Source organism: Nothoprocta perdicaria, unplaced genomic scaffold, assembly GCF_003342845.1.
Source record: "Nothoprocta perdicaria isolate Ctin4 unplaced genomic scaffold, notPer1 scaffold_56, whole genome shotgun sequence".
NCBI classification, from domain to species: Eukaryota; Metazoa; Chordata; class Aves; order Tinamiformes; family Tinamidae; genus Nothoprocta; species Nothoprocta perdicaria.
Window position 1 is genome coordinate 444,689 of NW_020455821.1, and position 27,884 is coordinate 472,572.

General features: G+C 37.1%; 2 protein-coding genes across 6 annotated transcripts in view; one reads left to right on the forward strand and one right to left on the reverse strand.

Annotated features, from left to right (window-relative positions):
• Nucleotides 1-15,060, reverse strand: part of NEK1 (NIMA related kinase 1) — a 37,647-nt gene extending 22,587 nt beyond the window's left edge. The window contains exons 1-14 of one of the 4 annotated variants that reach the window (XM_026048675.1): nt 14,930-15,060; nt 13,804-13,952; nt 13,613-13,709; nt 11,514-11,611; nt 9,879-9,962; nt 9,367-9,434; nt 9,167-9,253; nt 8,202-8,256; nt 7,441-7,641; nt 4,629-4,689; nt 3,706-3,863; nt 1,864-1,920; nt 1,592-1,645; nt 1,249-1,323 (exon numbers count right to left, since the gene is read on the reverse strand). In XM_026048675.1, the coding sequence (XP_025904460.1) occupies nt 1,249-1,323; nt 1,592-1,645; nt 1,864-1,920; nt 3,706-3,863; nt 4,629-4,689; nt 7,441-7,641; nt 8,202-8,256; nt 9,167-9,253; nt 9,367-9,434; nt 9,879-9,962; nt 11,514-11,611; nt 13,613-13,709; nt 13,804-13,920 (1,212 nt within the window). In that variant the 5' untranslated portion in view covers nt 13,921-13,952; nt 14,930-15,060. Of the gene's footprint in view, nt 1-1,248; nt 1,324-1,591; nt 1,646-1,863; nt 1,921-3,705; nt 3,864-4,628; nt 4,690-7,440; nt 7,642-8,201; nt 8,257-9,166; nt 9,254-9,366; nt 9,435-9,878; nt 9,963-11,513; nt 11,612-13,612; nt 13,710-13,803; nt 13,953-14,929 lie in introns of those variants that run through there. The other 3 variants (XM_026048672.1, XM_026048674.1, XM_026048673.1) reach the window with 3 other exon arrangements.
• Nucleotides 15,061-16,563: 1,503 nt separating this feature from the next.
• The window catches only part of CLCN3 (chloride voltage-gated channel 3), a 53,319-nt gene continuing 41,998 nt past the window's right edge, over nt 16,564-27,884 (forward strand). Inside the window, exons 1-2 of one of the 2 annotated variants that reach the window (XM_026048644.1) lie at nt 16,564-16,611; nt 27,163-27,338. In XM_026048644.1, coding sequence (XP_025904429.1) covers nt 27,179-27,338 — 160 coding nt within the window. In that variant the 5' untranslated portion in view covers nt 16,564-16,611; nt 27,163-27,178. The remainder of the gene's footprint in view (nt 16,612-27,162; nt 27,339-27,884) is intronic. The other variant, XM_026048646.1, reaches the window with a different exon arrangement.

Below are 27,884 nucleotides of genomic sequence, written 5' to 3' on the forward strand. Positions count from 1 at the left end.
GTGCACAAGAGAAGTCTGCATAAGTTTTTAAAGTCCAATGTCTTGTAATGAAACTCTCAATGTCAGAGGCATAACTGCTTTAGAGACACATACACAGCTCTGACCAAAACATGGTGGTGCTGGTATGACACGGTATATGGAAGCTTGTGTTGCAGCTGGCAGGATTAAGCTTAGAGAAGGGATGTGGAAAAAAACAAAGGCTTCTTCTGATTCCTCATTCAACTACCCCCTTTTAGTTCTGAAAGTGCCTAGTTCTGGCATTCTTAACATTCTTTTTACACATAAACTTCATCTACACGTCACACATCCAAAGACGATTTCTATTTTGAAAGCACATAAGTAATTAGCAAATAGCTACTGAAATGTTCATATTCTTGTTGTACATGGAACAGAAAAATTTTGACTCTGCTCTTCCTTTAGAGCTTGTTCACAAAAACTCTGCTCAACAAAAGCCAAATATTTCTATGACTCACTAAAATACAGCAAATTAGTGGCAGTGATCCAGTATATTCTCTCAGATAGATTTGCACTGTGACAGTACTCTAATTCTGCACTGGCTCTGTCTGATGGAAGTAGAGGATGTTAAAATTCAAGTATCTTCATGTGACCAAATAGTTCCCAGAACAGTTATGTTTCCACAATACTAAGATAAACAGAATGAGGTAAAACGAAACTATCATCGGAATTAGTTTGAATCGTGTAACTCAATCCTGCAAGAAGTGAAGGGCTAAGAAGTTTACTACTTAAAATATTACTTGGGATTTCCTCTCACAGCCTATTTTGATTTATACTGACTTTGCCATTTACGCTGGTAAAAATAAATAAATAAATAATAATAAATAATAAGAAAGAATGCTTAGAAGCATGTTTTAAATACTAGATAATCAGTCTATTATCATAATAAAACCTGGAAAATACGCCAACAAAAATTTTAAGAAGCTTCAACGTGAAAGAAACTGCTCATGCATAGATTTAGCATAGGAAAAGTAGCAAAAGCAGCAGTGGAAAAAAAGAAAGGGGAATATGAAGACCTGCAAGACAGGAGATTCTGAAATATAAGTAATATCAAAAAGAAAATTGCACGTAATCTCTAAGAATCCTCTCAAACTCTCTTAAATTATCCACAGTTTAATACTGGACAGCTCCAAGAGTTGATCTGAAAAGAGAAGAATAGGCCAGACAACCAATAGTGGGGGAAGCATAAGGAAAGGACACAGGCTATACCACATTTCTGCATCTGCTGCCAACCTTAACATCACCACTTCCACCTGAACCAAGCACATTCCTCCATCCTTGTTCCCTCGCTCTGTTTATTCGCTCCATCTGAAGGACAAAACAGTAAATGAAACACTTCAATTCAAGAAAATTCTTTAAATAAAACACATTTTAAATGTATTTTCTCCTTTTTCTAGTCTTCTCATTTTCTCCACCTTCAGCAAACTGGTACACTATTTACTAAAAAATCCAAACATTTTTAGTAGCTGACAAATTGGCTATTCTGTATTCCTAGGCAACACATAACACAACATACAAAAACATTTCATTAAAGCTACTGTGAGCACAAAAAGAAAGGCTGAAGCATCTTGACTACCTGATCACGTTGGCGTTTTTCAGGCAAATCTAACCTTTTCTTTTTTGCAGCTTCCTGAAAAATAAGCATATAATTTGGTATTTATTACTGAGTCACTATATTTTGAAGTCTGCCAAAATTGGCTAGTGCTCCAATGACTGAGGTATACCCAGGAAAACAAAAAATTAATGTTTAAAAGTAGAAATAAGGAAGAAAGGTTTGAAGGTTTTGTCATCCTTGTTCTGGACTTAGCATTTGCATAACTTTAAAATTAACAGATGAGTTCATTATACCTCCAACATTTTCCTCCTTTCTTCTGGATTCTTTTTCTTCACCGGAGTTGGAAAGGCCTGGACAAAAGGTGAAACTTCAAGTTAGACACCATGATGCCCACAAGAAAGCAGAAAAATATTAACAGAGGAATTCTAAAACCCATAACACAGTTTGAATAAAATGGTTGAGAACAATATTCAAGAGTTTTTGAATTAAAAATCCTGCTAAAATCTAGGATAAATGCTACTGTACTTGTTCATCATCTCTTTATTGAGATCTCTCTCTTGAAAGCTGAGGACAATCATTTTTAAGTTAATCTTGTCTTCTCTAACAACATCATTTCATACAACAAACTGTTCCTGTTATTTCTAGGATCCCTAGATATTAATGTAAACTTATTTGGGGGAAACAGATTTACTAGATTACATTACCCAGGTTCTTGTTAACTATGAAAGAGGTGAATGAAACTACCATCAAATACCTAGCAAAAAACTAGCAATACAAAGTTATGCATTTATTCCAATCTTCTTCTCTCATAAATGATAGGTTGCTAGTAAAGCATGCTTGACTATTGAATACAGACACTTACAGCTTCATAACTTTTTGATGACCTAAAAACTCTATCTGATTAGTACTTTAAAACAAATACTTCAGGAAACAGAAATCTTTAGAAACTTAAGCCAGTATATTACAGCTGCAGTGAATTAACATCAGAAAAAAAAAAAGTTTGTTACTGTCCCTGAAAAGCCAGTTTACAGCTGCAAGATCAAACTACCCAGAAGCTACATTACACTGTAGCCCTTTTTTCTATGCTACATCTTGCCACTGGGTACAATGCATATAAAACCCACACCTGAATAAAGAATATATGCTGACTCCTTCCAGAATGTGGAGTTCTCTCTGTCACTATGAGGGTCTCTATGTAGAATGGGCTGGTATGGAGCTGGCTGTGGAAATTGATTATAAGCAGTCTAGCAGATGTCTAAGTATTAAAACTTNAAAAAAAAAAAAAAAAAAAAAAAAAAAAAAAAAAAAAAAAAAAAAAAAAAAAAGCCTCACAGCCTCATCAGGACACAGAGCACTTTGTGTGCTCCCTCTACCTTGTTCTCTTTTTAAAGCTATGCATATCAGCGCAACAAGGCTTGTGTAATCATTGACAATTTTCCCTAATCCTTCAATAATTTTTGATTGAAGGATAATTTCTATCAAAATTTTGAGATATCAATACTACATTTGAAGAAGTGTCATGGCAAGAAGGAAAAAAAACAGTAATTCAGAAGAAAATGTGAATTACTTCTCCTGCTGAGAATAAAAAAAAAGGCTGACATGGGGGCTTTCTACTAATTACATGTGTGTAGCATGTGCACATATTTCAGACGTACGTTAATCATGTAACGTACCCTGGCCATAAAGTAATTAAATGAATCAACAGGGAGAAATAAGATGTTTTAATGTAATAAGTGTTTATAGAGAAAGGAGACTGCAAGAAAGATTAAAGTACAGTGTCTTCATCATTTTGTTATTAACTCATAAAGTCTGCAAAACACCTCATTTGATTRTATATGTTGAAAAATAAGATAAAAAAGCTTTTCTAAGGTTTGAAATTTGGAGGTTCATCTTGAAGAAAGAAGAAAGACCTAAAGATACAAAAGTAATATGTATATACACAATATATTAAATTCAGTTTATAACTGACAGATTTTCAATATTTCTAGGAGCAAACACCAACAAAAAAACTGAGCATATATATTAAGGCAAGCATTTAAACTATTTTTGCATGTGTCCATCTAAAAGATATTTACAAAGGAATGCATAGTATTTTAATAGGTACAAATATAGACTAAAGTTACATAGGTCTTTACCTGTCCACCTTTGATCAATGGCTTCTTCTCATGAACCTTTTTAGGTACATCACCAGTTTTCTTGCTCATTAAAGGCACTCTGTATTTTGCAGCAGGTTTGGTAATTTTCTGAGCTGGTGCAACTGAAGCCAAATTTTGTTCATGAGTGGGCCTTTTTGCTAGACAAGAGAAGTCACCTTTACAAAGATACTCAGGCCTGCCAATGCTCCATATATTCCCTTTCCCAGCTTTTGGGACATCAGGGCTGCAACAGAATGGGTGAACTGCTAACCCTTTATTTACTGTGAGTGCATAGTGCAAAAGGTCCAAAAGGGCCTGCCTAAACCTCAAACTTAATAAGAAATCGAGAAACATAATCCCTAAACTTTTCATTTTCATCACTTCACTATTCTCAAGGACTGGAATTTCTCATTCTTTTTGCAATGTTTTACTATGCCTTTGTTATGGACACAGGGAAAAGCTTTCCAAATGGAATTCAGAGGCAGACTAATGACACAGGACTGCAACCTGGAACACAGAGGGCAGCAAAAATAAGAGTTCTAACAGAGCTAGACTCCTGTAAAGTTCTTGAAAACATGCCAGTATCTACCTGGCAATTTGGCTCTATGCTAGCAGGGTTCTTTCACTACAGAATAGCCAATGAAATACTTGCACAATAAAACAAACAAATGAAAAAACCCACCACACAAAACACCTAATACAATTTCAAATGACTACAAGGAAATAAAATTATAAGAGGGGAAGGATTTCTAGGGAGAGAAGGGGGGAAAAAAAAAGAAAAGTTACCAACTCCCCTCAATAACAACATATAAATGATTTCTAGTATTCTGAATCTCCAACCTCCCCCCAAACAGAAAATAGTGCTACATTTATACACATATTATCTTACCAGAGTCCCAAATCAAAGTTACACACTTAATTACCTGGTGCAGGATGTGGTCCAAACTTTTGGAACGTTTTGTGACTGAATTCTTCTGCAATAAGCTAAACAAAAAGTTTGATTATTAGCAAATAATATTTACTTTTACCTGAAGCTAAAAAGGAGAACTCCTTTTCAGAAACACATATACCTACCTTTTTCAGAAGGCTTCTTAATAATGGTATTTGTCATAACCATTCATTTAAATGAATTCTCAACTATACGCATTCAGTTTATTATTAAAATTAATAGGCTGTACTCTTTTTTTTTTTAACACCTGACAGAACTACTCACATTACTTGAGGTTGAAAAAAAAGGTCTATTTTCTGTGCACTTAAATTGATTTTGGATTTCTGTTAGTTTTCAATTTTTATTTCAATTTCTCAGAGAGTCTTGTTTCTAAAAAGTCCCTCAGAGATGTTGGGAATTTTCATTTCTCTAGTCTTTGCAAAATGGGAAGATAAGTGTACATACACATTTCTATAATCAACATACGCTGAGTTCTGTTAGACACACTAAGTACAATAACATTTAAAAATGTCATTTTTCAAGCCAGCTGCAACAGAAGAAGGTTTGCCAGGTTCTTATATTCTTCACTTCACATTTGTGTCCTCAGGACCCTCAGGATAAGGAGTCAGAGTGCATTTTAGCTGACCTGCCAGGGTTCTTATTTTTTAACTTCTTGCTTTCAGACTTCTTACCAAATCCAAGTGCACCAACTGATTCTACCWATCATTCAAAGAATATTCAAAGGAAGTCAACAGTAGAAGAATTTTTAGGATTGCACAGCTACATGCAAAAAGCTAACGGCTGTACTACAAGCCATTTTTCAAGCCCTAGAGTATGCCAGGAAGGCATTTAGCCTTCTGATAATGACCACTCGCAAAGTCAACTGTCTAGTCACAAAGCCTCAGACCTGTAAGGGATAATTTTCATATGAATCTTGCAAAAATTATTTTGCTTTGCTTAGAGATTACCAGCCAATTACAACAGATGTTGGGGAAGTTAAAAAAATTAAAAAAAGACCTCTCTCCCCTAAAAAAAAGGCGCAAATTCAAACTAAACCTCCCATATTCCCCTAAAACCCAAATCCCCCATCACTCTAACCTCAAAATAACCTTGCCTCCAAACTTCCCCAAACACAGCCAAAAAAATCCCAAACTCCACAAAATCTCCCCCTCCCCCAAAGCCCCTGCAGCTTCTCCTGCAACCCTCCCAAAAAAATCAAAAGTCAATAAGAAATCCATGCCAGAAAAAAAAACCAAAGGTACAAAAGCAGAGAGTTTAGACTGCACACAACGGCAGAGAAAAAGGTTTTATCCTGTCCTTTATCAAAAGCAAAAAGTCACAAATGAGAACAGTCTTCTACTACTAATATTTTAATGGCCTTCAAGCTTTTATTTGCTTGGTGAGCTGTGAGCAGAACTGAAGCGTTCCAATAGTAAGACCTGTTCTTAGAAGAGATAGAGCTCTTGAGCACATTTCAAGGCTTCCCCCCCCCCCCCCCCCCCCAAGGATGCTCTGTAACTTAAAGGTACTCTTTATCGTGACGTATTAACTACAAAAAGGAGGAATTCATATAAACCTGGTAGACTGATCCCCTGTCAGTTAAGGACAGGATCTCAGCAGCAGCTAAGCCATGCTGATGATGACACATCCCTGGGGAAGTTCAGACTAAAGCAAGCTAGCAAGATTAGCCATGGCTGAAAGAAAACACGCAAAGAGCATTACAGTTATTGATAAAAAGATCGCCTCCATCTAAATACGTTTGTACCCATGATGTAAATAGTCTGTAATAGGTGCCTTTATTTTTTTCCTTATCTGGCAACTTACTATTAATTATAATTAACAACTGTTAATATTAGTAAGCTCTACATAACCTCAAAAATATCATATCTATTTTAACTGCTGGAAATGAAAATCAGATCAAGGAATTACGGTTGGCAAGTTTAGGACAGTGAGTTTAGTTGTAAGGATTTCTTAATCTTACTTTGGAAATTAAACTTTTAAGTCACAGGTAAAGAAATGTAGGAGAGAATGGCCGACATGATCAGAATTTCAACTGTATATGAAAGATTTTCAATTAATAGTAGTTCAAACTATAGTCTATTAGAATTCTTTATACTCCAATTCTCCTTTTGCATTCATTTTTTCTATATCTTTCTCTAGGTTTACTTACTTCAAAATGTCAGTACTATTGCCCGCTTGTTATTCTTGCCCTCTTTTCAATTAGATTTATATTAAAATGACATCAGTAAATGCCAACAGATCCAACAGGTAACACCAAGCAGTTGCTTCTAGCTTGGATACAAACAGGTGCATTTAAGCCTCAAGAAGGATAACTGTTAGTTTATTTCACAATATTTCACAGAACAAATTTGCAGAACATCCCAAATTAAGAATTATAGATGGAAGAAATAACATTAAAGAATGACACTCAAATCATCAGTGCCATCTTATGCAACAATGCATATCTAAACAAATCAATATAAACATATCAAAGGTGACTTTCAATTCCTTACTAGATAGAAAAGTGCTCCTAAACAAAAAAAGTAAATTACTATTTAAATTAGTTTCTGAAACTACAAACAACTACTTAAATAGTTTGATTTTTTTTTTTTGTAGTTCACTTACCAGTATTGTAAATTTAGCAAGATCAAAATAGCATTTTTTTTTCCACACAATAGATTATGTCTGGATACAGGCTTCAGTAAATACTGTAGCTGCAATTTTATGTTGTATATTAATATTAGAATAAAAAAAGCAAAGTTCTGTGATGCTTTCAGGTAAAATTAAAATGAAAATCATCTCCATACCTGCGGTGTGAGAAATTTCTCAATGCGTTTGGCTATAAAGTTTTTCTCCAATATGGAGTTGACTGATGGTCTATCCCTGGGATTCATTTTAAATAACTGCGACAACAAATTACGTAGGTCATAGGAATAATGCATAGAAACAGGAGGAAAAGATCCAGAGATGATCTTCAATACCAAGTTCTTCATGTTACCAGCTTCAAACTGTACCACAAGAGAAACAAAACAAAAAAACCCACCCAACTATTACATATTACTGCATGCCCACAAATAAGGTTGCATACAGAGGACAGAGAAAACAAAGAAAAACCCCAAATCCTTTGCCTCTCAACATATCAGAACACATTTTTGAGACTATTATCTTAAAATAACCTCCTACCTATTGATAGCATCACACTACTTACTGAGATCTAAAGTTAAAATTCTGAAAATAATATGCCAGCTTGGCTAATAATTATCTCCTTTCGAATTTGGCCTGACAGTCTTATGTTGTTACATACAGTTAAGGATAAAATATTATGAAGTATTGCATTATATTTACTTGATCTGCTCTCTCCTCTTACCAAAAACATTCAACCACCACATGATTTTAGTGAAAGGATGTTAAGCATTCAAACTYATTCTGTGCCAAATCCAAAGGAAAGTTTAGCTTTCAGCATAAGGTCAGGAAGCAGAGAGTCATTCCAATTCATTTGAACAATAAAAAACTACTAGTAGTACTGTTTGACATTATTCTTTTAAAGAAATCCTAAGCTTCCACTCACCGCATGCTTGAGTGTGCACATCTCATAGAGAACACAACCAAGGGCCCAGATATCACTAAATCAAAGAAAAGAAAAGAGAATTAGCTATTCTAAGAATAACTTCTTATTCTAAGTTATTCTAGAAATTCTAGAATTCTAACTAATTCTAAGAATTAGTTATGACACTGCCAAATAACTTAGTAATCAAGTGTTGTAGCACTGAAAAGCAAAAGAAGTTGCATTTTGAATATGTACAAACTCCCTCTAGTACTTTCTCCCCAAAATCCCCACTAGGATTTATCCCATTTAACATGGGATTTACCCTACTTTCACTCATTCCAGGATGGCAGGATTTGGCTGGAATACCATTGAATAAGAAACCTCACGCAGGAGAGATGGTTAAGGGGCACAGAAGAGCAATCACTTTTAAGGGACTCACAGAAATAYATGGCACCCCCAATCACAGATATTCTTCAGTATGCTCATACAACATAAAAAATTACTTGATAATAAACATTTTAATTATCTTTGAGAATCTGTTACCAGATACAGCCTATAATGCAGGGGCAGAAAACACAACCAAAGTATTTGAAGGATATTCTTCGGTGTATGAATTTACACATCTCTCTGCACATGCTTAGAGAATCCAATTAGTATATTTGCCTTTTTTTATTCTTAGCATTCATATTCATACTGCATAAATTAAGGGCAGCAGAAGTGGTGTGGAGAGAAACTAAAGTAGAGCCATAAACAACAATATGGCTAAACCTAGCACTCAAAGCACTAAGCAAAAAACCTCCCAAATACATTGCTCTGGACCACATCAACTTGCTGAGATAGCATTTGTACAGCCAAATAATCCTTACCCAGGAATAAAGTGTGAACTATAGGCCATTTACTGTCATATGAGGAGAACAGATTGAGATTTTGAAGGAACATCCTCCCTCCTCCTTCCCTAAAATACTTAATCAAACGCTTATCAGTACCTTTTATTGTTGTAAGGCTTGTTCTGACATATTTCAGGTGACAAGTAGTACGGTGTTCCAATGCACGTGCGAGCCAGTTCTACGGTACTAAGTAAAAAAGAACGGTAACTAGTTAAGCCACATGGTGAACACGCATTATGTTTTCCTACAGCAAAGCTGAGTAGATTAATTCTGAGAARCCAGCAGCAAAAAGCAGTTACCTGTTAAGAACTCTGGCAATTCCAAAGTCTCCCAGCTGTACTGTCCCGTCTTTGGTCAAAAAAATATTCTTGGTGTAGAAATTTTAAAAAGTCTGTTATTTAAAACATTCATACAGTTGCATGCTTTTTGTTCTCAATATGTTTCGTAAAAAATAAAGTTTTCTACCATTTGTCAATCTAAAGTTTCCATTAATGTGATTGACTACTGGGAAATAGGAGGTCTACTCTATTCCCACTTTATCAAAACTGGSATAGAAAAAAAAAGTAAATTATAAAATATAATTAACTGTGGGACAAAAGGCCATAAGTAATACTAGAACAGCTTGCCTCATGTTCGTTAAAAATATCACATAAACTAGGCCTGAAAAACTACAAATAAAATGTWACAAAAATTAAAAGTATTTATATAAAAAGATGCATTCCAAATATCTCCATAATTTCTCAGATGATACTATCAAGATAAGACATAACCACCTTGGAAGCAAATTAATAACACACACACATCAGCATACCTGTGACTTTATGTCCCGATGCAATATTTTTCTATCATGTATATGTTTTAGGGCCAAACAAATTTGTACAAACCAATCCAGAATCTAAATGCAAAAGAGATTATGCATTATCAATATATGAATTTATTTGAAAGCTTTTCAAGTCATTTTTCCTCAGAATTTCRTCAAGTCTTACAATGATATCTCAAAGTGTTATCCTCTTCCCTCAAACCTAACTTTGGAGTTATCCTAGATATATCAAGAATGTAGCACTACTATTGCTATAACAAAAACTTCTCCTTTGAGAGAATCCAGGAGTATCAATGAAAGATACACATTAACTTTGCAGGTATTATTTAATATCTGATACTACTAGGTTCAACCACACACTATGAAGATGACAAAGATAATGCAATATGRATCTGATTGGCCTAAATACTTAAGACATGGAACTTATACCCATAAGACTGTACTTACTTCTCCTGTAAGCAATGCAAAGTCTTTTTGTAATCAACTAGCTAATGAAATAAGAATCTTAAAAAGCCATACTGATGCTTAGCCTACAGAAATGCTTCTTGTATTTATTTCACTTTTAAAAGAAAAAATAGTACAAAGCAGATTTCAAGTACAAAAGCAACAAACAACAGCATTCACACAGAAGACTATATCCAGGACAATAAAATCAACATAATTGTGAATCCGTGAAAGTCACAAAATATTAAGATACTAAAAGCAAAAACTCTTCCATGTAAAACAGCTGCTTCAATTTCACAACTCTCAAATACATACATATCAAAATTACATTCAAATGCAAGGTATAGTTTTCATTTTTCTATTTTAAGTTCTTGTAGATGTGAGTCCAAATTATGAAATGAAGTTATACAAACTACATCCAGAAAAAACTTTCATCACTTATCCTACTCTGAAGAGGAACCACAGACCTAAAACAGTCATAACCCATCCTAGCCACACATAAATTGAGATTCTGGTGCACTCCTAACTGCATACAAATGCAAAACCACTGAAACTATTCATAGACTAAGAAACATATCTCARTCCCAAACAAAAAATTGAATCTTACATAACCTATTTGTACTTTCTCTGATTGAATATGTACACAAAAYCATCTCAATTGATCCAGACTGCCTCACAGTATAAATGATTTTATAACACATATTATGAASAAGAAAAAATCAAATGCATACTTCTGACAAAATATCTTTTTTCCCCCTACTTAAAAAGAAACATCTGCAAGTAAGTTTCATATTACTCTATTTGCAGAGTATGGGTTTTTATACCTGGAATTAAAAAGAAAAAAAAAAAAGCAATACTACAAATTAAAAATCTGCCATAACATAAGATTGTATAGTCTTTCCATCCCATTAATAATCTTCATTAATCAGATTTGGCTTAGTTTCAAGAAGTGTCTTATCTACACAGACAAAATCCTAATTAACATAGCCTGGATTTCAGGCCAAGTTTTTAGCCATTACTGCAATAACGACTAAATTAATACCAGCCATTATTGGTGGCAACAAGAATGACAACTTGGGAACATTCTACACATCTTAAGGAACTTTATCTGCAAAATTGAACAAAAAATTCTTTAAAGCATGTGCTGGAAAAAAAAAAACTACGGCAGCAGTTTCCTGTTACCTGATCCTCAGAAAACAGGATTCCTTTCTGGGCATTTATTTTTTTAAACAGGTCTCCTCCTTCACAGTAGTCCATCACTATGTAGAGACAGCCATTTTCTGTAAAGCAAAGCCAATAATAATAATAATAATAATAATAATAATAATAATAATAATAATACCTCTCTACTATGTTTCTGAGTATCTTAACAATGCTTGTCTCAACATGAACCACCAAGAAAATCATTGAAAAATAAAACAAAAAAACCCAAACCACACTTTTCATTGTGCAGCTTCAGATATCCTTTATTTTTCCCTCTTCCAAACTTCAAGAAAAAGTGGCATTTGCTTTGAGTTTCACAATATATGTTTCCCTTCTTTGATTATAAGGATTAAAAGGGAAAAGTCATACCTACTAAACCATTGCCCCAGAGTGAGGTGCCAGACCAATATGAAATTGAAGATGTCACTTTATGAATGCAGTGTAAAATATGTTCTCCATCCTACTTGCTATTTTACACATTCATAGATTACCTAGCCCTAAAAAGAGATAACAGTTCTAAATCAAGTAATTGCATCCACCTAATTAATTCTTGCAGTTTTACTTGGACAATATACACATAAATAGTGCAAGAATACAGCAAATACTGGTTGTCRCACCAGACAGAGTTCATTCTAGACACTGAGAAACAACAAGAAAGCTTCCAGGAGGTGACAACATATAGAAAACAGAATTGCTTCATTTTGAAGGACAGTGTATGAGACATCCAAAATCAGTTTAAGAAAACAGAATGCATTTATATCAAGTTAAAGTTTTGCTCCCCAATATAATCCTTTCRATTGCTGGTGAGAAAAGAGATGAAGTAAAAACAAATAGCAAATTAAAGGCATATTGATGAAAACTCTAACATCTTATGAACAGCAACTCAAATAGGCTAGTAAAATACAAGAATGACAGTATTCACAGACTACATGTCATTTTGAAAAAAGGTGAATAAGTACACATGATCCCATGCCACTCACAAGGAAAACTCCTCCCAAATACTTCTTATGACTGTGAAACTTTAGCCATAAGAGCCAAAAATAATTAAGGCCTCCAAGTCACTTAAATTTCATTTCCACAAAAATGTTTCTGAAATTTGTCTTCCAAAACATCAACGACATAACTGCTCATTTGAGGTTAGAATACTTCGTAGGTTGCTTAAGTTTTACAATTGAAATTATTTTGAAATGTTATCCTAGGATAACAGACCTACCTTTGAAACAAAACAGTATGTTCAAAGTCAATGTGCTTCAGTAAAATGCAGTATGAAATCTCAAGAACTGGGCATTACACAATATACTTCATGAAGTATATCAGATTTAAAGAACAGGCCTCTAGTAAAGAAAAGTGAATTGTGTGGATTTATAAAAAGCAACAATTAATCTTCTGTTTTGGGTTTTTATTTTTGCTCATTAATCTAAAAACATATGCTCTAAAAGGCATTAAAGTTAGCAGAAAAACAAAAGAGTTTCTTCATGAATTTCAAATATTTAAGTTTTTAGATACTGTCTTTAATTCTACACAACGAAACTTCTAGGTTTTACCTCTTTTCATTATTTCCCACAACATTCACTGTAAGAAGTTATGTGAAATCTTTCTCCTAAATTCCTTAGTTATCACRACTCTCACACTATCACTGAAAGAAATGATAGCTAGGAGAGAACTCTGGGCCACTGGTTAATCACCTCCTTTCTAAGGATGCCACTGAAACATGTTTTTCCAAATTGCTCTTTCMGTTTTGAGTTAAATTGCTCCTTCCTTCATAGCTTTGTAAAGCAAACTTGTAGCAATCCATTTTTCTACCTTTTACAATCATGTATAYCGTGTAGAAACAAAAAAGGTAACCCTTTCACTTTGGCATCAACCAAAATAAAAATGACATAAGGAAGAGACAAGTATGTTTCTTTCAAAAGCAATCAGAAAGAAATGAGGACAGTAATAAAAGGAGGTGAAAATCATTAATGAAAAAATAATTAATTTTAAATTTAAAAATTAAGTGTTTTTTAAACTATATGCAATTAATAACACAAAGCTAGTCACTTATTACTATTATTTCAAGTTCCACTYTATTATTTTACCTTCAAATGACTCCCTGTACAGGACTATATTTGGATGTTTCATGTTAGCCAATACAGCAACTTCTCTCCTTGATTCTTCTCTCTCCTTATTTGACATCTTTAGAAGAAAAACAGCGATTTTTGAGATCAGAAATATCAACAAATAACAAAACAACAAAAAAGATCAGTAATTAATGACAGTARTCRCTCACYTTAGAGATGTTWATTTCTTTAATAACGTACTGCTGGCCATTTTCTTTTGCTTTGACAAGAATTGCTTTCCCAAAGGATCCTTCACCAATCTTCTGCACTTTAATATATTTATCCATAGTTATCTGCTTAAGGCATCCTTACTTGAGCACTAAGAGAAAACACACAACAAATATAGTTAGCTGTGCTTAGTCTTCCCACCTGTCATTCACGTAACATTTAAATGTCTTAAAATATCTTAAAATGTCAATCTGTTTATCTCTCTGACAACACTACATGCTTAGTATCTTTTTTGTAAATCATCTACTCTTAATCTCATCTTTAGTTTTGGTTGGCTGGCTTAGTGTAGACAACAACCGCACTGCAAAACAAAAAAAGTTTTCACCTTGATGGTAGCAGCATTTGGTTAGCAAACTTTCATTCAGCTTTATACTTGGGTATTTTTTCCCACTCCTATGGTAGAAATGGAAAAAACATCTATATATTTATTCTTAATTTGTCACTCAAATGAACCAAAAAACAGACTAAATTCAGGAAATTTCAAATYCAGGGTAGAATTATTATTTAATACAAAAAGTATGACTTAATTTTTAATGATTTTTTCATGTCACAGAGAAAACAGTCCTTAGAAAATGGAGAAAATCAGTGTTTCTACTGTAATATCTGACTAGTTAGACTAGAAGCTTTTGAGATGAAGCACTATTAGTTACCTGAAAATTGGTTGTGTTAAAAGTATTATATTAATAAATAACTTAATAATGAAAGACCTACAAAAGCTTAAAAGATGAAATTACCAAATGTTGAAGGAAATACTGAGTATCATTCAAAGCTAAAGCTGAGTGTCAAAATAGCGAAAAGATTTGGCCATAAAAGGACTAAAATGAGAAAAAAAAACCAACACATTAATTGTTGGGTTAATAGGTCATCTTTTCCAGAGTAAAAAACCTTTATCCCCTGAGGACTTTCAGTTGAAAGAAAGTAAAAGTTTCTCTGCTTTTCTGCATGCAAACCTCACATAAGAGCACTAACAGTGCTCATTCTTTGCTGTGCCTTGCTTCCTTCCAAGAAAAGGCCTTATTACATTATGCTCACACATCTCAAGGCTTGTCTCACTGATTTAAAACTTACCTTTTTGTCAGTCAAAGAATGACCAAGCACCAAAGAGTTCTGGTGAAGATGTTCAAGAACTAAAAAGCCCATACGCCACGGCAGCAGACCAAAATACTGATAACATTGGAAAACAAGGCCYAGGGGAGCTGAAATAACCTCTTGCACAGAAAACAAGAGTAAAAGATGACTAGGCCTAACTACCAGGAAAGGAAAAAAGTGATAGGACTGTACTAACATCAATATTACCTTTTGAGCAATGGTAAAATGTACTAGCTGAGATCTTATTTTCACTTCAGGTACTTTGAATCAAGATCTCTTGCTACTGCTTCATCACCTACTAAACCATTTCTGCTGTACTAATGCTAAAGCAGGAGTACTGGAGGTAACTTGGGCTGAGTGCTGCACACAAAGGTAACCTATCAGCCAGGAGCCCATAGGTGGGCTACAGTTAAGTCAAAGTCTGAATACAGCTCTGCCCTTGTTAGCCTGCTTATTTTTACCAGTGGCACAGGAAACACAAGCCTGGAGAAAGAACTTCAATGCTGCCAGGGCAGAGGCTTTCCAAGCCCTGGGTGAGAAGGTCGTTCTACTGGCCGAGGATTAGAGAGGCTGGCGGGCTGAGGCACCGCGACCGCTGCGAGACAAGTCCACGGCACTAGGGAAACCCCCAGGCCGGGTGCAGGCCGTCGCAGCAGGCCGGGCCGCTGCCCTTGCCTCAGCGGGGCCGGGCCGCCGCCCCCTCACGGCCAGAGCAGCAGCAGGGCGAGAGGCGCGGCCGGGGAGCCCTGCAGCGCCGCGGGAGCTGAGAGGAGCCGCCTACCCCCGGGCCGTCTCGCCGTCGCCGCCGCGCGGAGCGGCAGCACCAACACCCGCGCTCGCTCACCTCGCGCCGCGCCCGCCGCTGCAGCGCCCGCTCAAGCCAGAGCCCCACGCCCGCCGCGCGCCCGCCCCCTCGCGCCCTCCATTGGCTCAGAGGGCCCCCCCAGCGCGGCTCCCATTGGCCGCTGGCGGGAGGCGAGACACGCCCTACGCGCGCAGCGGCGCTTCACCCTGGCAACGCGCGGACGCGTCACGAGGCGGGGGGCGAGCCGGGACGCGGCAGTGCCGCTCCGCGCATGCGCGCCCGTTTGCCGTTAGCAGCCGTTAACGGCGAGGGGCAAACGGCAACGGACTGCTGTGGGTTAACGGCGGCTGTAAGGGCCGGCRGCGGACATAAACTGCTTGAGACCTTTGGTGGATCCAAGTGACCAGGCTGCGAGCCCTGCCATTCGTGCGAGGTTCCTTTCCATAGATTTTTTTCTTTTTTCCCCTCAAGCGAATTCCGTGCGTGGCGGCCAGAACCAAAACTCAGGAGCCAAAAAAACTTCGCAGCCCAAACTCACCCGGGGCCGCCATGCTGCCTAGAGACGCTTTCCCGAGGCAGGAAGCGCCGCAGTATTGAACCGTACGCATAACACTCCTCCCGCCAAGGGGAAGAGAATAAATCCCGAACCGCCGGAAGCGGAAGTAGCAGCGCGCGCGTGCGTGGCAGGAAGCCCCGCCCCTAGCCCCAGGGCCGAGGGGGCGGGGCCAGTGCTGGGGCGACCGTTGGGCCGGGGCCGAGCCGGGGCCCGCGCGTCCCGCCTCGCCCCGCCCGGCTCCGCCGCGGGACGATGAGCGAGCGCCTCGGCGGGGAGCAGCAGGCGGCGCCACGCGCACAGGTGAGAGCGGGCGGGGGGCCCCGCTCCTCCGCTCCCGCCCTCCCGCCCGCTGCGGCCGGGCCGGGCCCAGCCGAGCAAGGCCGCGGCGCGGGGGGGCCTGCACCTCCTCCCCACGACCGGCGCCCGGAGCGGCCGTTGCGCTCAGCTCCCACCCTGGGCCTTATCAGCCCCCGACACACACAGAAACGCACAGCGGTGGTGACGGGGGAAGATTTCCATTTTTAGTTTTATTCAAAAAAACATAGTGCATGGCGGGGGYTGCTCCAAACTTAAATAGGGAAATGGGGTGTTATATTTTTGGTTATTATTCTTGGTGCCTACAGCTCCTTGCCTTTTAGGGAGGATGGGTGAGAAGTCTGTAACCTACTTCTCAGGAGTCCCCAAGCCATGCCAGAAAACCTTTTAAAGAATGGTTTGCCACTTCGTTTAGTTGTCGTTAAACAGGAGTTGCTTTCTGCTCTCAGGAAAAAATATAGTGGTTCTGTGACTTAGAAAGCTTTAGGGGCCACGGAGGAAGCCTCACGTAGGCAGTGCTAAAAGGTGACTCACAGGTTTGGTTGTTAAAGTTTCAGTCGGGCAAGAGAGTTGCTCTTAGAGGCTCCTAATAAAATGAAGAGGTGTAGGTCAGCCGAGGTGAAAACCAGGGATGGACTGGGTTCGTTTTTATTATCTTTGCTACCTGTCTATAAATGGGGAAAAGGGGGAGCTGGTGGGACAACTATGTATCATTTCTCACCTAATAAACAGCTGTAAGTATGTCAGTGGAAAAGCTTAATTTCAAGTGCTAGTAATGAAATATTCAGCACTGAATAATAAATGTGCTGTGTCACGCTTGAGAGTGCTGAATTAGGTAAAACAGAGTCTAAAAATAAAACTTGGAATGTTTTAGGTGCTAAATTGTGTAGAATAGAGAAGTAAAACATTGCAAGAAATATGTATCTATCTGATAATCATTTGTGGTTTAGTATTTGCAAGTCTTTAATCAGCTTGTGGAACATCTGGAATTCATGGTACAGAGTTTGTAAMGGCAAAATAAGATCATGCTTATTGAAATGTCAGATGTATTGATGCTTTTTGTTTTCATTTGCCTTTCTTTTTAGTGGATTTGTTATGGCTTTTATGTTCTGTATCCCTTGGCAACATAGAGGCTTCTTTGCAAAACAGCTCCTTGAGTGGGAAGAGCCTTGGTATGACAGATTTGAAAGCAGGTAGTTATCAATGCTTCAGTGCCCTTTTTTTCAGAAAGCCAAGAACGTTGTACCATAAAATTTTCWAAAATTGTTCCTATACTATAGGGCAATTAACTGTGTAGAGTACAATATGTTCATATGTATTAGACTGGTAAACAACTTTAAGTGTGATTTCTTGACTCTTTAGTTGGGAAATAGATGTGAATGTGAACATGCTCAGTACACTGAACTAACCCATTTGGAAGCAGTAATGCTCTGGGAAAACATGTGCCTGGGCTAGCGTGGGACCGTGTCCAACTGGAGTGAGTGTGGGATGTGTACTTTAAGGCCAAATGACTTTTCATCTCTCTGCATCATCTGTATAAAGCGTTGAGTTATATAGCATTTAGTAGAAAGGAGTTTCTTTTGTGTGCTTGTCTTTACTGTTGGCATATCTTTCCTAAAAAATCTTTACCTAGTAGTAATAAACGTTCTGCATACGGTGTATTAATGTATATTGTATTGTTTTTAAAAATGCATTTACTTAGTCAGGCATACTTTATAAAAGGTAATCTGTAAGAACTATGTTTATCAAAAGCTGCTCATGTAGATTCAGGTAAGCAAAGTAAAATGTATGTAGTGTTCTGTATGTGCTCTGCTTTAGAGAGGTCTCTTCTGCTTTGAAAGGTGAAAATGTGGAAAACAAAGTAAAATTTTGAGATAATGGCTGCRCTTAGGGCCAAGAAGCACAAGACAAAGTTGGCAGATGATTTCTGCTACTTGATAATAGAAAGGATCCCAGTCAGAGAATTTCAAGTAGCTGCAAATCTGCTTGTGTATGGAGCATTGTTACATATTTMTATTATGTAAAAAGTATGCTGAATATGTGTGCCAGGAAATGGATAGGAAAAAGTGTTTAAAACTACATACTATGTACTATAATATTAATAACTGGAAATTAGCTTTATTACTACTATTATTATTTTAAATGTTAGGCAGGGAGTCTAGTATATTCTTTCCCCTCAAGCTTGCTAGGTGAGCTTTTTCTCTTTTTGTTTGGCTTTTTTATTATGCTTTCTAGTTACAGCTATACGTCCCATGTTCCCTTTGGGAGGGAAAGGAGGAATAGTGCATAAGTTAAGCTTTGTCCTAAAGCACAGATCTCAAACTTGCACTTTTTTTTCTCTTTTTTGATAGATTTTGATAAATTGCTTTTAAAAAGTTAATAAGTACTTAAACTTGCATGTTCAGTGTTTACACCATAATATAGTATAATGAAGAAACATTTTTCAGTTCAGATGGTGAAAATGTAAGTTAACTTGAGGAATACTTCAGCTGTTCAAATTGCAGATAAAGCTACCAAGATGACTTAATGATTTGACAATCTGCCAGTTATTTCAAATACCTGTTCACCTGCAAGATAAGTTTGTGTTTCAATACATTCCACCTTTATTTCCAAATTAGTATTCTCTGTCAGAGAGATTGGATGTTGGATTTTGATGTTTATCTGTAGTTCTTAATCTACTGTAGATCTTCTGCAGAGGTTTCTATTTTTTTTTCTGTCTATGTGTGTACYCCACTTCCCCCCACAACCCCAAACCACCCAAAGTCCACCATGACCAAACAAACAAACAAAGACCACAACCAAAAAAAACTCGCTCTTCATGTGCTCCCAAGCTTTATCACTTTTTGGTTCTGAAAAAGTGAATCTGCAAATTTCCAAAGAGCATTAGTATAACAGGGCAATCAAATAGCATAAACACATCACCCTACAGACCTACTTAATATCTTTTAAGATTTCCAATTAAGGCTTGTAAGTCTGCAGAGTACTTGAGGAGACTCAGGGGCTTGAACTGTGAATATTCCTGTTATTAAAAAATTACAAAAATCTCAATATTTTTCTCACAACAACAACAAAAAAGTATGAAGCAGTGAACAGTTTTTATCTTTATGGGTGCATAACGTATGCTTAAGATCGCTGGCCTTCTTTTGTACTGTGTTAATGAGAGAAGCTTTACAGTAAATTATTTAATCTATTTTCCCTAATTTTAAGAAACGTCTCAAAAGAAACAGCCTGTCTTTTCTTCTGAAATACCCTGCAACAAATTTGTCTTCCATTTCTACAGCCTTACAAAGTAGGCACAATTTTAGAAGTTGTATTTGGTTGTGAGCCAGCTAAGTTTTACAGATGGAGAGAAAAATATGTAAATGAAGGAACTTTGAATGCATTCAAAAATGCTAAACCATTTGCGCTTCAGTACATATTTCACTTTGGGGGGTATCTGGGCCTTTAACTCCCCTTCCCTGCCCCCACCTCCTTCCTGTTAAGGTGAAAACAAAAAACAAACCAAGTAGTAAATCTTACAGGATAATTTGTTAACGAGTTCCACAGCTTCCCCCCCACCCCCCTGCTTCCTTCCCTCTCCTTCTCCTCCTCCCAGCCCTTGGTGGAGACCAAAATGGTAATCAGTAGCAGGTGGAGATGCTGTTCCTGCAGAAACAGGTGCTACTTTTCTCTTTGTAGCTACTTAAAGGCAAAGGTGAGCCAACAGCCACCTCCACCTATAATTACAGATTGCTTCAATCCTTTCTTGCATTGCTACCCTAAAGTGGCTGCTAAAGAGAATTGTCAGATAGGCTGTTGTAGCGACTTCTCAGCCTTGAAGTATTAACAGTTCTACAAACAACATCTGCTGGACATAACCAGGAACAACAATGCTTTTTTTGAGGTGACTGAATGTTTCTTATYTCTAATGAGAGTGAAGAGAGTGAGTTCCTCGTTAGCTGGTGTATTCTTCACTGCTTTTAAATTTGAAGATTAGTGGTGGGAGAAGGCATGCTTCCAGAGAACATTAAGTAAATGGGAACCATTTYGCCAGTGGAACCTACAGTATCAACTCTTCTGATCCTTGACAAAAAGTCTTTGGGCTTTACCTTTTGCTTGTCTTAAGGAATTTGTGGTGTTCTCTTTTGAATCTGTCACAGAAGGATCAGAAGTGGTTTTTCATGAGATGATCTTTTGCTGAGGGAATTCTCCCTCTTTTCTTTCCTAGACACAGTCCTTGCAGCTTTAGTTAATGACCCATTAGTTTAAAAACTGCTACCATACCTATCATGTATTGGCCACTATTATTCAAATGCAGCTCTGGGAACAGGTGTTGACCRTGTTTCAACTAAGGCACAGTGCTTACCCATCAGTTTTAAGCCTTTGGCTAATATTCATCTTTATACTTAATCTAGGTTTATGCTTTCGGATTTTGAGGGGTGTTTCTACTGCTCCTGCCCCCACTATGAAATCTAAAATATCTTATTCCACTCAGTTAGCTGCTTAAAGCTCTGCCTGTGTGGGAGAGCTACTTTTTAACACTGCTAGCAGGGCTTTTTGTAATGCATTAGGGAGTCGGATTATCTTAGTAAATTTAAATCCAAGTCAAGTTCACTGCTGACCTAGTGTGTTGTGATTGGGTGATTTTTTTKGGGGGCGGGAATGGGGATAAACTAGGGGTCTGTTGCTACATATCAAGGGAGCAAGTCTTTGCAGCAGACAGGCGGATACCTCAGTGCCAGCTGGGAATCTAAAACCTTTCAGCTGCCACAGCTGTGCCTTAGTGGTTATGGCATTTTTGAGATCAGAGCTGATCTAACTTAAAATATTTCATGAAAGCGAAAGTCAATAACCCTTATGTTTGAAGTCATACGACTAGAAGCATGAGTTCAGTCATAGTACTCTGTAATTAGGCTGATAGCTCTCAGTTTGGTGGGGGATTTTTTTTTTTTTTTTTTTTTTTTTTGACCTTGGGTCGTAAGGAAGCAGTATTGAGTATCAAAAAGGAATATTGTTGATTCTGTGAAGACCAGAAAGAGTGGTGGTATTCTGTATTGGTATGTATAAGATAAGTGAAAATTTTTCACATTTACTATATTAAGCTTTCATAACTGAGAATGCTGAGAATTCTGTTTTCAGTAGAATATAGAAAGTAGGTCTGAATACTCTTTTCTAACTGCAGTTTAAAATTAAGAGATTATCTGTGTGCTTTACAAGTATTTTTTTATATAGTTTTGTCTCACTGTGTTTCTGTACTTGCCCTGATTTTCTTTCTGTCTGAAGAATGCTTGAATATGTGTATTGAAACTGCAGTAGACCTTTATATATATATTTTTTAGAAATCAGCTTTTCTTCTATTCCTAGCCTACTACATAAACTCAATTAGATGATATTTTTAAACTCGGCTTCAGTTAGCTGGCTGTACTTCTCTGTGGCAATACTGTGTATTTTAGGTGTGATATATAAACGGACTGATATCGTTGCAGTTTTCTCATTAAATAGCTGTAATAGAAGTTCTGATCCTCAAGTCAATTAAGTTAGTTTCAGATTTTTTTTTCATGGGTGTTAGAAAGAAGGATCTTTCTATTCATTTGTTTTCATAAGGTTAAAAGAGGTATTCCCTGGTTTCAGTCAGTTTGGCTTGAGTATCTTTAATTTTGGTAGCTTAATCTCCCTTGGGAAAATTCAGGAAAACTGCTCTTTCTCTCATCATCTCTTTCCTAGTCTTTAAAATAAAATTGAAAGTGTAAGGTTTTGGGCCTTTTTATGAAGAAATGCTCTGTTAGTCATCTTAAAAATTACAATGGGAAATTCCTCTCAATTCATTATTTTTCCTTATCTGAAGTTTAGAAGATAARTGATGTAAGGGTTGTTTTCAACGCTTTTCATGTGATAGGCATAATAAATAAATGGAGGCCAGATGTGTTGGATTTTTTTCCCTTTTACTTATGATTTTGACATTTTATTTCAAGTGTCATGCTTTTATATAAACTTTTTTTTTTTTTGGTCAAGAAGCAGCAATCGTAATGTAAGGTGAATTAAGGTGAATAAGTCTAATGGTCATAATTTCTAAATACTATTTGGTCAGCATGTGAAGAGAAGATCTTGAGATGCATCTGCTGATGAAGTTAAATAATAGATCTCATTATGCAAGTGATGGGATATTTTATTTTTAAAGAATTATTGAGACATTGTAAAGATTGGCAAGCATGTAAAGCTTAAGATGCCTCTGCTAGTGAAGTTAAGTAGTAGATCTCAGAAAGTCCCATCACTTGCTTAATATTTTTAAAAAGTCGTTAAGACATGGTAAAAATCCATGTGCTTAATATAGGCATTTTTTTTGAATCATCATGTAAAGTTCATAACAGAGTTGATGTGTTTGTGAAAGAGTTGTTTACAAGGCTAAAACTATACTATATATAGTATATATACACTATACTATATATAGTATATATACACTATACTATATATAGTATATATACACTATACTATATATATACACTATATATATAAAACTATATGCTAGAGTATTTTGATTTGACAATATTGAAATTTGACTCATCCAATCAAGAAAACCAAATGTTTCGGTTTTCAAGTTTTTTTGGTGCTGTGTGGTTGTGTTTTTCCTTCCCAACCCCTTCAAAAATATTTTCTAATCCAGGCACAAGATTTTAAATTAAACTGAAATATTGAAGCTTTAGAACTGGGAAGACAAAAACCAATGCTTTATCTAGCTTCATTAAAGGAAAAGAAGCTGCAGATCTGTTTAAATGATTGATTTTGATCTTCTTTGTATAAAGAAAGAAAGAGGAAATGTGATTTTGAGGCTGGTGAAGTTGAGGATGAAAGAGTAGACAAAATTGGCATTTCTGTTAAGAATTGTGTAAAAAGCTGATTCTTAAGTGCACAAAGAGTTCTTAAAGGCATGCTTATTAAAAAGGAAAAGACTGATAACATGCTACCATCACAGAGAGACTTTGGACTTAAGAGTTCAAGACAGTTCTTTGCTGCTGCCTTCTTTCACATAGTGATTCTGACACACAAATGGGATGTTTGCAAGCCTCTGAARTGTGTGTATGGGAATGTCTTTACCATGTCATTCTTTGTCTATTCTTCAAATCTATGACATTTTTATATAGCTTTTTAAAATAAGATTTGTGATTAGAGTTCCTGACTGTGTTATACCAAGTATCACTTGTTAAGGTTCTTGCCAGTTAATACCATTGCAATTCCTTTTTTTTTTTCCTAGAGATTTTTCATCAAATAAATCCTCTATTGCTATTGTTATACTTAGTCTAATATAGAGCACGTGCCTGTTCAAAGCTAGCATTCTTAGCTTTAGGAAATCCTAGTATGCAAGTTTCTTTGTGAATTTCATCTGCTCTGTGCTTTGTAACATTTTCATAATATTTCTCACTAGGTACTGTCCTTTTGCAGGCTTGTGTGAGGATTGTGGCTTGCAGGAATGTGTGAGTTACAGGACAGATGGCTGCCTTCTGGCTCTTGGTTATTAGTCGTGAATACAAAACAAAATTTTTGTGTTTATCAGGACTCTCTCTAGTTTGGAAAAATGCCTTTCTGTTCACAAGGTAGTTTTTCAGCACTGTGCTTCAAGTCTTCTCTATTTCCATAGGACAGCAGAGCACATATCAGAGGTAGATAAACTGCTCAGCCTCAGATGTACAGGACATTTGTTGTCAGCCCCTTTTTTGCTGCTGCTTCTACCTGCAGGGACATGGCACTGGACGTGGTTCCCTTAGCTGACTCGCTTCCRTGAGCTGCCATTCACAGAGCCTGAAAGACAAGCAGGGTGGCTTGTATTTAGGAGCAGAAGGTGCTTGAGGTACCAAACTGTGCAGAATCCCATAATAGCCTTACAGACCTCTTCTGTCTTAAATGTAGCTGTTTCTGTGCTGCTGTCAGTGCAGTACAGACAGTGCCTGCTTTGTATTTGATTTTATACAATTTGGTATGCTTGTGTGTGTGTATGCTTACTGCTTTCTTGTCAGCTATATCAGAGAAGACATCTGGCTTGAATTAGCAGTCTGGGTTTTTGGTTGTAATTGTGTCAGGATTTTCTGTTAACCTGGTTTGTAGAAGAGTTTTGATGGTCCAGAATGTCCGGAAAATACATCAGCAGTGAAAGCATGCAGAGTTGGGTGCACCTTTTTCTTACTGAAGACCCTTCGTAGGAGATATGTGCAGAGTCTAAGTCTTCCCAGGTGCCAAAATTCTCCACTTATTGTATAGATTTCCTTGCTTTATTCTTGCAATACATTGCTTCACCATCCTCCTTTTTTTTTAAAAAAAAAAAAACACCTGAGGTATGTTTTGAGTGGCTATTTGCTGCTAAAGTCTCTGAACTGGACTCTGAGTTAAAACTACGGTACTTGCTAGAAACATAGAATCAAGCATCTTTTGTGCTCCCATCTAGGCTTTGTGTTCTCTCTCGGAATTTTGTAGTAATCCAAGGTGAGAAAAAGTTTGTTACTAAAATACTTAGTGCAACTAGCAGTTGCGGAGAGCTTGCTCTCCATCCCTCATACAGTATCTTTCCCATATCCTGAATTTCTTTAGATGAATCTCCTTCTGTCCTCAGTGATCTTTTAGTACCTCTTGGGCCAGTGCAGGGAATTTGGTGTTATAAAGCTAGCAGGGTAATGGCTTAATTCCAGTTCCTCCAGGCTCCCTCTCTTGACTGTGATTGGCACGTCCTCAAGGACTAAAATTTTAGTCTTATTTGAAGCTTCTTGACTAGTTTGCAGGCTGTTGTTGTTTCCTGCATTCTTGCTGTTACTRTGTGCTGCTGTAGAATGGTAACCCATAGTGCTGTGTTAAATGTGAAGCAGTTCATGTGCTTGACTTTCAGGGAGTGCAGAGTATTAATGTCCAGTTGATTCTTAAGAATCTTGGTTCTGGTCCTCAAAATGAACGGCTCAAGTGTTACAGCTCTTGTTCCATCATCGTGATCTGTCAGCAGTAATACTTCCACTGTAGGACAGAGGTAGTGTTTCAAAACAAGAATAGAAGGCCTGCTGTAGTATCACGTTGTGTCACGTAACCAGAAGCACGTGAGTGCCCCAGGAGTTGGCTCATGGGATCATGTTTGTGCTGCAGTAATAGAGAGCTTCTTCACAGTACAGTTGATCTGGCTCTATAAAATCTGTAGGCTCTGTCTGTCTTTGTCTAATCCATGAGGAAATCTTAGGCATTTCCTCATGGATTAGTTAATTTTTTTCTCTTTGTTTCTATTCCATTAGGTCAAAAGTGTTAAATCAAATATTGGAAGAGGTAATATCTGTAATTCACGGCAAAGGCATTTCTCATTTAATGGACTTAGAAGGGAGATTTCCAAAGGGAGATTTCTTATTCAGCCTAGCAGGTCTGTACCAAAATGAACCAAAGTTGTAAAGTTTAATGTAAAGAAAACAATACAGCACCTTTTTAAAAAAAGAAATATTTACAGTCTTCCATCATATTATAGTAAATATTTCTCCCCAAAATTACAAGATAGCTTCCAAATTTGGTATAATACTTTAAGGGTTAAGGAAGCTTTAGCCCCACCTTCAATATGCATCTTAATGAAGTGTTCATTATGGWATTCACTGCTAATGTCTCCTTGATTTGCATCTCTTCACACTACAGAATCAATTCTCACTGAGCTCAAGTAATTGCTTTTGGGAGCTTTGCTTTTGTCTGTAGATGCAGACTTGCTTTTACTTACTTTATAAATGCTGTCCAAGAGTTCTTTAGGTAGTTTGAATTTTGAGGCTGGAGGCCTGGGCTTGGCCACAAAATAGCAGCAGTCTTGGGGCCTGAATTTGTTACCACTTTCCTCAAGCAAGATGACTCACTCTAAGCTTAATGCCTGGAACACCATTTTTTGTTGTGTGCAACAGGTAGATGATGACAGACACTGCGGACAGTGACTGGAAACACCGGGATTATTCTAGGAAGTCCGGATTTCCCATTTTAGCTATGTGATTGAGACTTTCATTTAGAGTAGCAACTGATACAGACAGCAAGATGTTAATAGGACCTTGTTGGAACATAGTAGTGAAATTGTTGAACTGTTTGTCAACAGACTTGGTTGGGAAGGAGGGAATGGATTTTTTTTCTAGATACTCAATTACTCGAAATACCGAAAACTGTGCACAAGTTATACCTGTTGAACAGATCCATGTACAGTTTCTGAATAAACTACAGATCATGATCTGGTATATTGGGACTGAAATGGAGATACAGCCATTGCTTCTGCATATAAGCCGCTGTATTTTCCAATAGGATATGCTTCTTCATAGGACAATGTGACACTTTCCTGAATGTTAATTAAGAAGGAGTTACCAGTGCTTGAAAAGTGACAGAAGATTATTCCTTATTTTAAAATTCTTCTTAATGGAAGAAATTTATTTAAAGAGTATGTTTTAAATTGTAAATATATTTATATACTTTTAATGAAATTAAAATACATTGCGTGCTTTTACTCTTATTTGAGATGAGATTCTCAGTCTTTTGTGCATTTTCAAATAGAAAATAACTCACAATTTCCTTTTTTAGGTTATAAAGCAGCTAAATGGAGTCTGAGCAGTTGTTTCATAGAGGCTACTATCGAAACAGCTACAATAGTATAACTAGCGCAAGCAGCGATGAAGAGCTTTTAGATGGGGCAGGTGTCATTATGGACTTCCAGACCTCTGAAGATGACAATCTCTTGGACGGTGATGCATCAGTTGGTAAGTTAATGCTATTTTGATGCTTTGGGCTTATAAAAATTTCTTGGGGAGGAGAAGGAGATATGTGTATTGCTGTTAAGAACAAAACTACCCCGTTTTCCTAATAAAAGCTTTTCTTTGACAAATCTGCCTTGAAGAGAGATGCTTTAAAACTGACAATGACTGAGAATTTTCCAGTCTGCTTGCTGAGCACGGTGACCTCTCAATGAGGCAGGTGCTACCTTACTTCTGGCAAGTGATAAACTTTCTGCTAAGTAGAAGGATGGCTATTCTGCCATCACTTGGTGTTTCTTAGCTGGAGCAGGATTCTTGAAAAGAAAAAAACTGTCTGTTAGAAGTCTTTTTTTATTTCTTTGGGGCAGATACTAAAATTCTCTTTAGGTCATTACTTCCAGTGTTATATGAATGCACAGAATTACATTAAGCCTAGCTCTGTGCTTCAGCTGATGAACATTGCTAAAACYGGGAGTCCTATTTAGACATATAGTTTTCAGTGTGTTTAAGTCTTTTATGTTTGTAAGTAGTTGAGCCTGGTTTCTTAGCAAC